The sequence below is a fragment of the Nanorana parkeri genome, unplaced genomic scaffold (assembly GCF_000935625.1).
Source record: "Nanorana parkeri isolate BGI_ZX_2015 unplaced genomic scaffold, ASM93562v1 scaffold85, whole genome shotgun sequence".
NCBI classification, from domain to species: Eukaryota; Metazoa; Chordata; class Amphibia; order Anura; family Dicroglossidae; genus Nanorana; species Nanorana parkeri.
In genome coordinates, this window is record NW_017306353.1 from 388,091 (window position 1) to 404,017 (window position 15,927).

At 45.4% G+C, this 15,927-nt stretch overlaps 1 protein-coding gene across 1 annotated transcript in view; it reads left to right on the top strand.

Annotated features, from left to right (window-relative positions):
- Positions 1–654: 654 nt before the first annotated feature.
- The window catches only part of CCNF (cyclin F), a 31,341-nt gene continuing 16,068 nt past the window's right edge, over positions 655–15,927 (top strand). Inside the window, exons 1-8 of the mRNA XM_018552349.1 lie at positions 655–767; positions 8,658–8,812; positions 9,315–9,421; positions 10,863–10,930; positions 11,915–12,132; positions 13,311–13,364; positions 15,574–15,678; positions 15,831–15,908. Coding sequence (XP_018407851.1) covers positions 755–767; positions 8,658–8,812; positions 9,315–9,421; positions 10,863–10,930; positions 11,915–12,132; positions 13,311–13,364; positions 15,574–15,678; positions 15,831–15,908 — 798 coding nt within the window. The 5' untranslated portion in view covers positions 655–754. The remainder of the gene's footprint in view (positions 768–8,657; positions 8,813–9,314; positions 9,422–10,862; positions 10,931–11,914; positions 12,133–13,310; positions 13,365–15,573; positions 15,679–15,830; positions 15,909–15,927) is intronic.

Consider the following 15,927-nt stretch of genomic DNA (forward strand, 5'->3'; position numbering starts at 1 on the left):
AGTCTCGGGCCCCGCCCTCCAGTTTAAAGAGCCGAGACCCGCCTCCCGCCCAATCAGGACCCCGGCGTGTTTCGAATTTACTAGCGCGCTTACACTAAGCGCGTGCTGGCCTACGCTCACGGTCCTCAGATAACCCCAGCCGCTTCCGCCTTTCCCTTGATTGGCCGCATCACGTGACGACAGCGCGCATTGGGTCCCTGCAAGCCAATACCTGCATGCCTGCCAGAAGTTCAAAAAAATACGCGCTGCCCCCTGGGAAGAGGCGTGGCTGCGGAGACCACGGACCAATCACAGCTTGCGTGCGAAGCGCTAGCCGCCATCATTACTAAGGGCACGCCGTGTATTTTCTTTCAAAAACCTTACAATGTAGTTGCAATAGTGCGCGGGTCGATACAGCGAACGTCAACTATGCTGACGCGCCCATGAAATGTGTGCGGTTTGGAACACACGCTGAAGTGATAGTATAAAACCTCAAGCTTCCGGGATTTCTGCGAGGTTTCCATGGAAACGCGTCCGCCCTTTCCCAGGGTGGGCTTCTTGTCAACTATAGGGCAGATCTATATTATGGGCGCGGCTTTGGTTTCATAGTAGGCGGGGGAGAATGCAGTATAGTGAATGGCAATGAGTTGAGGGAGGTGTGGCCTTAGTGGTGGTGGAAGCGCGGCCCGGCTGGTAGCCCACACCGAAATCTGACTGCTGTACCAGGCGGCTGCGCTGCACCCTGCTCGCCCATCTACCTCACTCACCTGCCGGGATGAAGGGAGGCGGTAAGTGCCAGTCACCAGGAGCGCTGTAGCAGGCCTGTCACCTATGACCGCCTCTGTACCCTGGTCTATAGAGAGTACACAGTGCCCCGCTACCATGCTGAACACAGACGTTATGTCGCCGAGCCCTATGGGGTCACCCCTTGACATGTTGTCACCCTCCGGTACAATAGGTGCTGCCAATGTGTGTTCTTATGAGCAGCAGGTCCTTTTTTGCTCGAGTTTCCCATACAGCAGCAACAGGTTGCTTGCAATTACAAACTTTTCCCTCCCTTTTAGTACGATGGTATCATATGGGGATAGACCTGATGGAGCTTTTCTATATGATTGTGTATGATGTATCTGAGAACTACAAGTCCCAGCATGTCTCTGTGGTAGGGCTTCCTGCTACTTGTAGTTCCCTGGCATATTTGCAGCAATAGGTTGCTTGCAATGACGAACCTTTCCCTCCCTTTTAGTATGAAGGTATTTAAACGTTCATTCCATTGGAGTAGACCTGATGAGTCCTTGGAGATCTCAGGACTAGAAGTCCCAGCTTTCAAGGAATCATTATTGGGGGTTTACCTTGATGAGCCCATACAGATATTGGGACTATAAGTCCCAGCTTTTTTTCATAGTATTGTGCATGATGATGTATCCAAGTACTACAAGTCCCATCATGCATGTAGTCCATGGCTGTCAGGGCTTCCTGGTACTTGTAGTTCCCTGGCGGCAGCAGCAGGTTGCTTGCAATGACAAACCCTTTCCCTCTAAGTATGAAGGTATTTGAATGCGGCAGGTAGACTTGATGAGTCCAAACAGCTCTCAGCACTACAAGTCCCAGCATTTTTATTATGATGAGCTATGCTTTATCAGAACCACAACTCCCATCATGCCTAAGTAGTCTCCGATTGTCAGGGTTTCCTGGTACTTGTAGTTCCCTGACAGCTTTATAAGGGGTGTAGACTTGATGAGTCCATTTGATAAGTCCCAATGTAATGTTCATTACATGGGGGTAGACATGCTGAGTTCATAGAGATCTCAGGACTACAAGTCCCAACTTTAATATGTTGACTGTATGGGGGTATGATGAGTTCATATAGGTCTCAGGACTACAAGTCCCAGCTTTGAAATAAAGTTAATTACATTGGGGGTAGACTTGAGTTCATAAAGATCTCAGGTCTACAAGTCCCAGCTTTAATATGTTTACTGTATGGGGGTACGATGAGTCCATATGGGTCTCAGGACTACAAGTCCCAATATAATGTTCATTACATGGGGGTAGACATGCTGAGTTCATATAGGTCTCAGGACTACAAGTCCCAGCTTTAATTTGTTCATCAGATCACAGGACTTCAATATATGGGGGTGGACACTTGGAGTCCCAGCCATTGATGGCAGTTGTAATGGAGTGCTGGAATTCCAATGCCTGTAGGCAAGCTGCTCCCTGCTGTGCTCAGCCCCAATGGCCGGCCACTTCCTGCTCTGGATTTTAAATCTCCCTCCAAAGTTGTTGGAGAGTTGGGGGGGAGGGGGAGGTGCAGCTCTTCCCCCACAATAGTCACATCTCATTGATCCTGCACTTTCCTCTTTAGAATTCCTCTGTGACTTTCTCCTGAATGCCCCTCCATCGGTGGTGTGGATTTGGTATAAAGTACAACAGTTACCACAACGGTTTGTGTTACATTGCAATGTTTGAGCTTCACCGGTCCTTCAACTATTTACAAAGTATCATTATGTTGCAGTGTGTGTGTGATCTTAATCTAAAAAGTGCAGGAAATTGTGTATAAAAAGTACAAGAGGGTGTGTGATTGTGTATAAAAAGTACAAGAGGGTGTGTGATTGTGTATAAAAAGTACAAGATGGTGTGTGTGTGTGATTGTGTATAAAAAGTACAAGATGGTGTGTGTGTGTGTGTGATTGTGTATAAAAAGTACAAGATGGTGTGTGATTGTGTATAAAAAGTACAAGACTGTGTGTGTGTGTGATTGTGTATAAAAAGTATAAGACTGTGTGTGTGTGTGATTGTGTATAAAAAGTATAAGACTGTGTGTGTGTGTGATTGTGTATAAAAAGTATAAGACTGTGTGTGTGTGTGATTGTGTATAAAAAGTATAAGACGGTGTGTGATTGTACAAGACGATGTGTGTGTTTGTGTATAAAAAGTACAAGACGGTGTGTGATTGTGTATAAAAGGTACAAGACGGTGTGTGATTGTGTATAAAAAGTACAAGACGGTGTGTGTGTGTGATCTTTTGTATATAAAGTGCAATTCTGTAGTGTGATAGATATTTTTGTTTTCTAAAAGTACATTTGTGTGGTTTTTGTATACAAGGTGTAGCTGGTGTGTGTGAGATATAGAAAAAAGTCCACTTGTGTAGTGTGTGATCCTTGTACAATAAATGATGTAATGTGTGATCTTGTTATATGAAAGTACTTAATTATGTCATTAAAAGAGTTGTGTAGTGTGAGTGATCTTTGTATAGAAGTTGTATCCGATTGTATGATAAGTTTTTAGTAAATAATGTCACCCCCAGTCTGAGTCTCACGTTGTGTCTGCCCGGTATTGTCTCCACATTTAGAACAATGTGTTCCTTTTTTATATTTCATTTAGGCAGTGAGTTAAACCCCATTGTGTGTTGTTGATTGGGGTGGTTAATTGATTGTGAGTGTTGGGCGGGTGAGGGTTTGAAAATAAACTTGCTGGCAGCCAGTGGCCCCGGGTGTGAGGGGAGGGCTTGGAGATCATTGAGTAATCACTTCCTGAGGGCCACTGAAGGGTTAACAGTGTGCTCTCTTCTATCAGTCCTGTCCTGTGTATTAGAACACACATGCACAGTTTTGTTTTTGTTTTTTAGTTTCTGCACATTTTTAACTTTTGTTTTTTATTTTAATATAAATATTTCACTGATTAGTCCTAGATGATTTATTAAAACTTAAAGAAGTTGTCCCCTAGCAACCAATTAGAAAAGGAAGCTGATGGCTAAAGTGAGGAATTCATAACATTCATTTTATTCACTGCAGAGTGATGCAATGTGGGAGTAGTGCAGGGGTCAGCAAACTGCGGCCCCCCAACTGTTGTGGAACTACAAATCTTATATGTACACTGATAACAACCTTCACCCCCCTCGCTGCTTTGTTCCTCTGTCAGCCCATGGAAATACCCGTGGTGGAGGTTGTCGCCTTCTTACCAGGGTGCAGTGCTCGGGCCTCAGTGGCCGATTGCCAGGCCTGAGGGGCATGTTGGCACCAGGTTGCTCCAACAGCCTTGTCCAATGCATAGAGAAGGCAAAACAAGCCTTGATTTGGAATAGGTCAGTTCACACCACACCGTTGTGGTGTGCTTTGAGAAAAAGAACTGCATGTGATACTTTTTCAGCGCAGTGTGTTGCAGTTCAACCCAGCACACTGCACTGCCACAGTGGTGAATAGAACTCAATGTAATGTCAATTGTGACATTTAAATAAAGTTCTTGAAAATGTATACAAATGCGACAATACTCGTTCAAAACATCAGCACTGTTCCTACCAGCATGGGGGAGGTGAGCCTTCAAGAGAACCTGCCATACTCAGGCCAAAGAAATGAAAAAAAAAGATATAGAAGATGGGTGTGCAACGCCGGCCCTCCAGCTGTTGTGGAACTACAAGTCCCATGAGGCATTGCAAGACTGACAGATACATGGCTCCCAGAGGCATGATGGAATGTGTAGTTAAAGCACAGCTGGAGGGCCGGAGTTGCCCACCCCTGTTGAGACGTCCAGCTTCCTGGAATTTTGAGGCTGGCGGGTGATATGATCATCTGTTGGTACATCGTGTATTTTGTATGAGCACCTCTATGGGCTCCCCAGCAGACAATCCACCTCTGCCAAGGCAGCACAAAGTTTCCATGCTGCAGTCAGCAGTTAAAGCAGATTTAGCATGGGGAAGTCCTGGTAGTTTCCTGTACATCACTTGCTAGTGCTCCCACACATTACACTATTAACTGTTTGGTTGGGTGGCTGTTCGATATTTGCTGGTGGAACACCCGGAGCTCAGTCACATGACCCAGAAGAATGCATTTCCTTTTAAATATGGAGTTGTCTTACTGACAGCATATGGCAGGGACAATGGGACAGGGAGAAGCAGCTGCTTCCATGTTTTCATGAATGATGTACAGGCAAAGGGTAAGTATTGGTGGCTGTATAAGGATTATACCCTGCAGCACTGGGGAAGGGAGAGGTATAAGTTTTGTGGTGTAAATACTGCCGCGTTTTGCATGCGCCATAGTAGCAATGTTAGAAGACAAGTCCTATGTAGTGTTGCACCAGCTGTGCCATGTCGCGTTAAGGGCTCATTCACACGGACGTGCACAGACCTGCTCCTGGGGAGGACATGTGTGGGCTTGTAATTGGCTACAGTCGCCTGTATCTCCCTATGGGAGGACACAGTTACACGTAGATCCAAAGCGGCACATCTGCACAGGTCTGGGTGCCTGCACTTGGACACACACACTGTCCTAGGGAGGTATAGGCAGCTGCTTGCTACTACAGACAGCACCTCTATCTCCCAGGAGCAGGTCTCTATATGGGCATGCATGCCATGTGGATGTGCACGCCTGTGTGAATGAGCCGTTAAAGTTTTATGCGACGGGTTCTATACATGTGCGCCAAAATAACAAAATACTCACTCCATTGATTTAATTAAACATGAACCATTTCTCTTTGTCCAGCATGACACAACTCCTGTACTTTGCCTCTGCAGCAGCTTCCTGTAATAAAGACCAGTCACTGCTGTTCTCTCTCCTTGTGCAGAGTGACTGGTCTTGTCTCCGCCCTTTCCTGTAGTTTTCTGCAGGCAGCCTGTAGTGGGTGGGGCCTGGTGAGTCCCTCCCTGCACAGGCTATATACAACACAGGGTTGATGCCCCTTGCTAATTTGGCAAGGTAATATCTGGGTGTGCAAAAACATTAAAGGGATCCCAAAGTAGAATGAAATTCTTTGTGACTTTTGAGGAATATATTTAGAAAATAAAAAAAACATTTGTGCCTGGCTTTAGAGGCAGAGAAACTGGGACTATTGTGGAGGGCTGAACCAATAGGCTGAACATAATTCTGCTCAATATTAATTTTATCGCTTTATAAAAAGCAGTAAATTATTTGGTTTTGATAATGTGCCCCTTTATATTATTGTCCCCACTTACCCTATTTTACTACTTTATTAGTATGCCAGAGGCGGAGTAGACTGCAGGAGAGGATGGAAGACGATACTTTTTAGTCCTCCTGTAATGCTAGAGGCGGGGAACACATTTGACATCACTGGTTGCTAGGAGCACCGGCAGTCCTAGCAACCAAAGACTGCAGAGAAGGTGGACAGCTGACATCTTTGGTTGCTAGGATGCCAGCGGTCCTAGCAACCAACTACTGAAGAGAAGGGGGGGGGGGGCTGTGCTGGGCTACAGCTGGCAATGGATGCACCAGCCTCCGAGGCCGGAACATCCACTGTCAGTCAGTGATCGCGGTCCAGAGAGAACCAGCACCAGGCTGTGTCCAGACCATGTGCCATACAGGCATAGCCAAAGGCCGGATGGGGCCCAGGGGCAGTAAAAGGCCCAGGTCTGCTCTAGAGTTATTAGAGAACTCTGCAGTTGCAGACTTTACATCTCCTTCAGTACATGTTACCTTTAAAGGTTTATTTAGGCAGTTTCCACCTTCAAATTAACATTCCTCTGGTGATGTGTGCACTTTAACTTCTTTGATGGTCAACATTTTCTGCTGCTACACCAGGGGCCTCCAAAGATGGATGCTGTCAGCGCAGTGTTGACAGTCAGTCTCTTGGCACAGCACTGGATGCTGAATGAGTATTGACATCTGCACCCGCCAGAGACACCGAGTGTAAGTTGGATGCATTGTGCCCAGGGGACTAAACCCAAAAGTCAGGCATGTGTTTTGTGAGCCTAAAATCATAAACACCTATGAATAAACTTGCACATTTGAGTCATTTGTACTACAGTCAGTAGGAGCTCATAAAGCTGCCGCAATCTAGTCCCATTACGCGATAATGAAGAATTTTGGTGCCAGGGTGTGTATTGGCGCATGGCCTGATTTATGCAACGCTGCTTTTCTTCGTTTTTAAAGCCTTAATGGAATAGCGCTCTCCCCGATAAAACGCAGCTGCCGGTGACTGGTGACAATGACTTAAAGCCATGCTTATTATTTTGCTTCAAACTTTTCAAGGAACATTGCCAAGCCAATGCAAAGCTATTACTTCTAAATCTGCCAGATGAAGCATTAAACGCTCACAGAGAGTGTGTGGGATTCTAATTAAGTTTGTGACGTTGTGGCAAACGCTAGCGGAACTGAAATAAAGGATGGCTGTGGTTTTAATACAGCCGGGCATAGCAAGCAAGCATTGAAGTATAACTTTTACTGCTGCCTTTTCTTTTCCTGGAGTTTTTTAAGAACTGTTTTCACCAGCCTAGGCCACTGTAGACATTGCTTTGTTTACGCTAGGCTTGTCTGCACAAGGAGGGACACCAATGATGGCATCGGTCTTGCATAGCTGTATTGGTGCCATCACTGCCAGCAGCCATAAATGATGATCTCTGTACAGCAGCAAACCAATGCTGTCATTGGAGATCACAAACTGCTAAAAGCTGGCAGGTCCTGCAAAGGTTTAGCTAAAGTTGGACACCCGTCACTGTATCATGGGAGTCACATGCTCACCTAGTGCAGTGGTCTCCAAACTGTAGCCCTTTGGTTGCCTGCATCTGGCCCTTGGGTCACGATTCTTCCCACTGACACAATGGGCCACTATTTCTGACACAAATGATGGGGCATCATTTCTCCCACAGATAACCGACGGGGCATAATTCCTTTAACAGCAACGATGGAAACAATTTCTACCACGATGGGGCATTATTCCTCCCATTGACACCAATGATGGGGCACCGTTCCCCCTCACTGACGCCAATGATGGGGCACCGTTCCCCCTCACTGACGCCAATGATGGGGGGCACCGTTCCCCCTCACTGACGCCAATGATGGGGGGCACCGTTCCCCCTCGCTGATGCCAACGATGGGGGCACCGTTTCCCTCGCTGACGCCAACGATGGGAGCACCGTTCCCCCTCGCTGACGCCAACGATGGGCGCACCGTTCCCCCTCGCTGATGCCAACGATGGGGGGGCACCGTTTCCCTCACTGACACCAATGATGGGGGGCACCGTTTCCCTCGCTGACTCCAACCATGGGGGCACCGTTTCCCTCGCTGACTCCAACCATGGGGGCACGGTTCCCCCTCGCTGATGCCAACGATGGGGGGCACCGTTCCCCTCGCTGACGCCAACGATGGGGAGCACCGTTCCCCTCGCTGACGCCAACGATGGGGATTCCTCCCACGAGCGCCGGTGGTGGGGCACCGTTCCTCCCACTGCAGGAGCAGTGTTGGAAGGCTAAAGGTGTGTGGAAGCCGTGCGACCTCTACTACTGTAAGGTCGCACGACTTTTAACTTACGGACATGTTCGAAAACCCGCCGAGCATCCTACGATGTACGGCGGGTTTGTGGCATGTTCGTACGATAAAAGCCGTACGGGCCAGTGTGCGCAAGCGCACACTGCCCGTTCGGCATTGCAGTCATCGGAAGCAAGATAGGCAGATCGTACGTTTTTTTAAGTACCTTACGACCATCGCAAGACAAAAGTCTTGCAATGGTTGTAAGGTGTGTGCCCAGCATTAGACATGTAGACCATTGATTCGCTTTCACTGACGTGTGTGAATCAAGCCTATTGTATAGCTTTCAGCTACTGTTCTGCCCATGCACATGGTGTGTGCGCTCAAAGCGGAAAATTGTCATTTATGTAATTGCTAGTTCAGGATTAGTTATCCTTTTTAATTGCTCAGCTCAGCCAATTTACGTTTTCTTTTTCTTTCTTCATACAGTCCTGCACTGTCGCTGCTCAAAATGCTTTACGGCCCCACCCAAGAGGAGGGTGAAACGACGCCCGCGTCTCCTAACGCTGCTCAACCTTCCGGAAGATGTCCTCTTGTATATACTGGAGTGCTTGCCTGCAACGGATATCCTCTCTATGCGAAATGTAAGACTATGAGCTTTCAAGCTTTCATGTTAAAGTCCAAAGGTTTTTAATATTTTAAATGCTGATGAAATCACATACAATGAATGCTGCTCCTTGATGGTTAAAATTAATTAATTAATTTCCTGCAGAGTCATCTAGTCTTCTGAGCACTGGCCCTGATATCCTGTTTTGGGGTGACTCCTTTTCCTTGCAGGGTCCTGTGGAGCCACCCTTGTGTTTGCTACTAATCTATGTGTTTCCGCAAACACACAGGCATAGCAAGGCAAGTCTCTCTCCCTATTCTAAGCCAGTAATATTACAGATCATATACAAGACAGGAGGTTTAGGGAAGCTGAGCCGAGAGAGTTGAAGCTGTAAAGAAGCATTTTACTGGGCAATGTATGTTTGTTTAAACTGAATGAATTGCTTAAAAAGCGTTTGAGTTGAATTCTACTTTAATGTAGCCGGGAGGGTGAAAGGTCATACCGTTCAGATTGATTCATGTGACTTTGCTCTTTTCCAGGTTCATCCTCATTTGAGGTCCCTGGTGGACACTCACAGCAGTGTTTGGGCCCGAGCCTGTTTTCAAGACGTGTGGCCTTCTCCTGAAAACCTGCATCTCTTTGAAAGGTAAATGTTGATAATGACCCTTATCTGTATTTGTATTTTCTTTTTGCAGTGGTATTGAAAGTTGTGCCCATTCCAAAGTATTTTACAGATGGACTATGGAAGGCTCAGTCTCCTGCTGCTTATATTTTTGGGTACTTTAAGGGGCTGATTTATAAATCTTCCACCCAGCGTATAGCTGGGCAAATGCTATTTGCAAATCACTAGTGCCACTAGATGGAGCCAAGGAGCATAGGAAATTACTATGCTCTTCAGTGCCATCTAGTGGCAGTGGAGGTAACGTGCAAACAGCATTTGCCCAGCTATACGCTGGATGGAAAATTTATAAATCAGCCCCCAAGTGTATCCAAAGCTTTTTTTTTTCTTTTACAGGGCTATTTACAAAACGGTGAAGAATTTGGAGGAAAATTGTGAAAAGTGAAAAATCTAGGACAACATAGCTGAATCTCCAATTCAGTTCACTTTCCAGTTCAACTATGTTGTCCTAGATTGCTCACTTCTTCTGCCCTCTCCAAACTCTTCACCCTTTTGTGAATAACCCTGTTAGTTTTTAGCATACTGTGCAAGTATTAGAACACCTGTTAGGGGTTTATTTCTGCCTCCTAATTATGCTCTGGCAACTATTGTCACAGAGACTGGATGTGATGGGAAATGCCAAAGTTTAGAGTAATTGGCAGAACAAGAGGCGAGGGTAATTCTTCCAATGGCGACAACTGTCTGAGGGAAATTTCCTTTTGCTTTGTAGAAATTTTCCATCCCTTAGCCCTCATTCACACTGTAATCGGCCCACACGTACAGCTCCGTGCTGCGTGCAGGGCCGTACCAAGCAGCTCCCGGGAAGGACAGGTGTTGCGCGTGATTAGAACGTAGCCTCTGTCCTTCTCTGTGGGACTTCGCGGCTGTACGACCCCCTACACTCACCCGCCCTGAATGTCTGTGCAGGTGAGCGTACTCGTAAGCTGACAGGATGGATCCTGTCTGCGTCCGAGCCACGAAACACGCACCCATACAGACCTGCACTTGAGGTGAGCGTAGGGGAGCATACGGCCATGTAGTCCCATAGAGAAGGATGGGGGCTGTTTACTAATCACACGCAGCACCTGTCCTTCCCGTGAGCTGCTCGGTACGGCCCTGCATGCAGCACGGAGCTGTACGTGCGGGCCGATTACAGTGTGAATGAGGCCTTAATGTTTGTGTCTTGAGACAGGAAGTGAAGGGAATTTTCCCCAACAGGGCAGAGAGAGCATTTTCCTCTCTTTTAACTCTTCCCTATCTAAAAGTTTTTGCTATGCATACACTTTCATCTACAAGTCCTCTCTGCCATAATTCCTGGTAGCATTCTGTTTTTTCTTCACACTGTAGTTTTGAATGTTGCTGACCCCCAAGGAGACATTTGGGATGCACTGCTGTACATAACAACTTCTTTTCACTCTTTTTTCTTCAGGGCAGCAGAATGTGGAAACTTTGAAGCTTGCATGAAGCTGGGAATCGCGTACTTGTATAATGAGGGCTGTAAGTACTTCTTTGTGTCACCATTTATTTATTTTACCCATATGCATTGGCCAAAAGTTTGCCATCATACCTATCTATATGGCCAACAGTATTTGGACACCCCTTAATATTAAGTCTAGGCGTTTACAGTGAAAGGTACTGTAAATGTTACAGCATACATAGACCTTTTAGGTAATTGTGTCCTCCTAAACCTTGTGGTAACAGTTTTTGGTGAAGGCCCTTTTCTGTACCAGCATGAGTGTGCATAAAGCCATCCCCATAAAGGCATGGTTTGATGAGTTTGTTGTGGAAGAACCCGAGTGGTCTGCACAGAGCCCTGACCTTAACCTTAAGTGATCTCCAATTTGATGAACTGAAATGCCAATGGCGAGTCGGGTCTTTTCGTCCAAGATCAGTACCTGACCTCACATACTGTATGTTTTGTTGGCTTAATGGACAGGGATTCCCACAGACATGTTACAAAATCTTGGGGGAAAACCTTCCTGGAAGAGTAGAGGGCATTACAGCTGCAAAGGAGGTCCAACACTATAATAATGGCCATAGTTTTGGAATGGGATGTCCAACAAGCTCATATAGATATGTTGGTCAGGTAGGCGTTCAAAGACTTTGGGCCATATTGTGTATTATGCAGCCCTTTAAAGAAAACCTTCGGGCAATTCATGTCATCAGAGATATGGAGACTTCTATTGCTGGCCTCTGCTTCTTAAAAATGGTAGTTACCTGACTGTCATGCTGAGCCTCAGTGACTTAGAACAAGTATGTAGGTCAGGACTTCTGTCAACATCTCTTGTCCAATCAGAAACCACCTAGTATTCACTGATAAAATTACTAGGCGTTCACTGAATGGCTGCTGTGCCAAGCGAGGAAGTCACTTGGCAGCATACAGGATCTGGAAAATCACTCTTGAGCAATCAAATGAGTTCCTTCACTGTAGAGTATGGATGGGACATTGAAATAAAATAGGATTTTTTTTTTATGTTCTAGTGTCCATGTCGGATGATGGCCGAGCTGAAGTGAATGGGCTGAAGGCCTCCCGTTTCTTTAGCTTAACCGAAAAGTTGAATTCTTCTGCAAACCCTTTCATCTGGCTGTTTATTCGACCGCCTTGGTCAGCCTCCGGAAGCTGCTGTAAAGCTGTGGTCTTTGACAGCCTAAAGGAGGAGTGCCAAGGAGATGCCAAGGAGGGAGAAAGCGTTACAGGGGTAAGAGATATCTAAAGGTCGGCTTTCCTTTCTATTGATCTTGCCAACCTTTGACATCTACTGTATACATCACCCTTGTAGGGTAATCTTCTACGGGGACATCTATATTTGCCGTAGGTGCATGCACCAGGCCCTTATGTGTGTAAGCATTTCTTAGCCAGGTTCAAACTTTCCAGTATTTATTTCATATTAGGTTTTTATCTGATTGGCTATGTTAAAATATAGACCTTGTGGTGCTTTCAATTTTTAGAAGATGAGACACCACTTTCCTTCATCAGTAATCTATAGTTCGATTGTTTTCAGCACATATTGTCCCATGCAGATTTGCTCTATAAATGCAGGTATAGGTCTCTTGCCTCTTTGCTTAAAGTGTATGTAAACCCAAAAAGCCAGAAATGCCGTGCCCTTGTCACTTCCTGTTAGCTTAAAAGAAAGTACCAACTTCCTTTTCTTTCTTATGTAAAATACTAGTGCCATCATATAATGGAAATGAATAAAGGCAGACGACGTTTGATATCCACCCTGTGTGGCAACCATGGCTGCCCCCATAGATACATTGGAGTCATTCTTGGGGGGTTTAGATACACGTTAGATCTTATTTCTAAATAATGTTTCTGTGCTCATGGACACTGTGCAGGAGCTCACATTTCTTAGGTTATGGGGTGGACTGATTTATTGGAGGCAATCCGTAATATGACATCACCTGCACTCCATACAGCGTACAGACCTTGTATGAAAGGTTGGGGCTTGAAGTGACAACACGGATGGCGCCGTGTCAGATACAGTCCATAATAGAAGTCACCAGCGCTCGATGATGTGTGCAAGAAGTAAAGCGCTTTTTATTAAATTGTCACATGCGTTACGGCTGTATGAAGCATGTGACAATTTAATAAAAAGTGCTTTACTTCTTGCACACTGAGTGTTGGTGACTTCTATTATGATTCATAGGAGGCAAACACGATTAGGAAAGATTTACATAGTACTACAGCTGCGTGCATCTCTGCATTTATTGATCATTTTGGCATGTGTTTATTTAATACTGACCCTAACCTATTTGTGTATTTTGTATTATATGCCTTATTTTATGAGAACTTTGTGTGCAGAAAGTTTTATGTGTATTTTGCCTAAATTCTCAGTATAATGTAATGAATAACAAACCTTACTTTGTTACATTTAAGGCTCTCCAGGGATCTATACAGTATTGTCTGGCAAAGGTCCTAAGCCTGTTTGAGGTAAGAAGCAAGCTTAACACGTCTCTAGCCTTGTCCTGTAATTGGTTTTGTTTGATTTGTTTATTGTTCAGCATGGGAGGTGACTTGACTGTCTTTCAATGGTATAGATCAGGGGTAGCCAAACTCCGGCCCTGCGTTTTGCGCAGTGGCTGGTGGGAATGGACCCTAATGATACATAAACCCAAAGGCCTCATTTCCCAGAGCTGCAGAAAGGAGCGTGCAGGCAGCTTATGTAAGTCTATTGAGAAAGAGATGCTGTGCGCCGTCACACGCTGCTTCCTGCAGCTCCTAGTTTTGACAGCCGCACACAGACAGTGTACAGCCTCAGATGCAAACATAATGGATCCAGGTCCGTACACGGTGCGCGTGCAACTAAAAAAAAAAGTACCTCATGATCTTGACCGAAATCTTGTGAGCTGATAAATTCCTTGTATCTTTGCCACTGCCGACTATTTTCATCAATCTGACGACTGCAGAACACCATCCCCTAAGTAATGTGAAAACAGGGACATGTTTTGTAGTCGTGTCCTAGGGTGACAACACTGCCCCTCCTTACATGCTGTACAGCGAGGAAGTGTTGTCACCCTAGGACAGGATGTGTGTAACTGGTAAAAAATATAATGTAGCCACCATATTTACTGTCAGCTAAGCTGCAATATATTGTGTTTATGTTCTTGGGTTTATATATACTTTAAAGTGAACTAGTGTTGAGTCTCGTATATTGTGAAATCATATTGCTGCAGCGGATAGCTGACAGCTCATACTTTCCACAGCAGTGGGTCTATCTATTTGTAAAAACTTGCACTAATGGAAAAAATGATAAATAACTAAAATATATGACCCAGGAACTATAAATATGATTTCTAAAAAACTGAAAGTGTACGAAAAGCTGCTGGACTCAGGCACTAGGCCTCTATAGTAAAGATTGTGAAAAATAGTACTATTTGTGTGTACTATTGTACTATATATGTACTAATGTACTATTTTTCACAGTGGGTCTATCTAGCTCTGCCCTTTTTGGAGAACTTTTATAAATTGCAACTTTCTCTAAGATGCTATCTGCATACCCATAGTATGGCCCGCCCGCTTAGTCCACAGGCATTGCAATATGGTATGCCGGAAGGATGCATCCATATTCTCTACTATAGAGTGTCTCCAGATGGGAACATCACTGCAAAAAAATAGGTATACACCAGTGGTTCTTAACCTGTGTAACCTCAGGACCCACATTTGTCATTGGTCATTAAGTCGCGACTCAAGTTGCACCGCACTGGAATACACGGCATTGCAATACCGCGCGTTCTGGTGCAGGCAATTGAACTGTGGGCGGAAAATGCATTTTGGGTTCCATTTAAATGACAATGCATCTCTTGCACCAGAATGCGCAGTAGGTACGATTGCTTTAATCGTACTGGTCCATACTATTAACTCACTGTGCTAGTGTGAACAGGCCCTCAAAAACACTGACAGACACAATCTCACACACTCCCAAAAATGTTTTATATATTTTTTATTCCACCCAGTCTCCTTACATTATGAGAACTGGAGTGGATCCTCAGCCTGGCTCCAGTGTGGGCTGCTGTTCTGTGGCTCCATCCATATGGATTGCTTGTACAGCTCATTTGCATGCCCTGTAGAGGTGACGGGAGCCAGAATGTGACATCACTCCGTCCAGGTACCTCTGCAGGGCATGCAATGGAGCTGTAAGCAATGCATGTATGGATGGAGCTCCCTCGTGGCCATACCCCCAGCATATTTGGAATAGTTGCTAGGTGTGAGAACTGACAGTTCTTCACTGGGGAAGGCTAAGGAGCCTCTCACCTAGCGCAGTGGAAGGAACACGGCGACCCACTGAACATGGGGTTGTGACCCACTGAACATGGGGTTGCGACCCACCAGTTGAGAACCAAGGGTATACACCACTATATACAACATGAGTGTAGGGTTAGGGTCCCGCCACTGATTATTAGTTGGCTGTAAGAGGCAAGCTATTATAATCTGCATATAGACAATATGCTAAATTTGATTGTGTGACATTTAGAAAAGTGGTTGGGGGGCAGTTTATGAAGGGGTGTTATCATCCGTATGTGTCTAGAGTAGCACCAGCTCTAAATGTGGCCTTGAGCGAAGCGCAGATGTACTGGACTATGGACAGACCACACTTCTAACACATCACCCACACTGACTGTCATTATTGTTCTTGTCCTAGGATGAGGACCGGAAGAAAGAAGCCTTAGGATTGCTGGAGGCATCAGCTGCTCAGGGCTGCCTGCACAGTTCCTACCTCCTATGGGAATCTAAGCACAAAACTGCTGTGAGTAGAATTTGTATTGATGGGAGAATGTTTGGAATCTGAAAAAGTGCAATGGTTAAAATTTTTACATATCTAAAAGCTCATTATGTCTTCTTGCTGTTTGGGGTTATTCCATTTGTTATATTTTGTCTATATCTTGTTTTCCGTATTAGAGCTCTGACCCTGGAAGGTATCTACAAAGCCTCCGGCAGTTGCGGGATTTTGCAGTTCGGGGTTGCTGGGATGCACAGGTAAAGGAAGACGGAACAC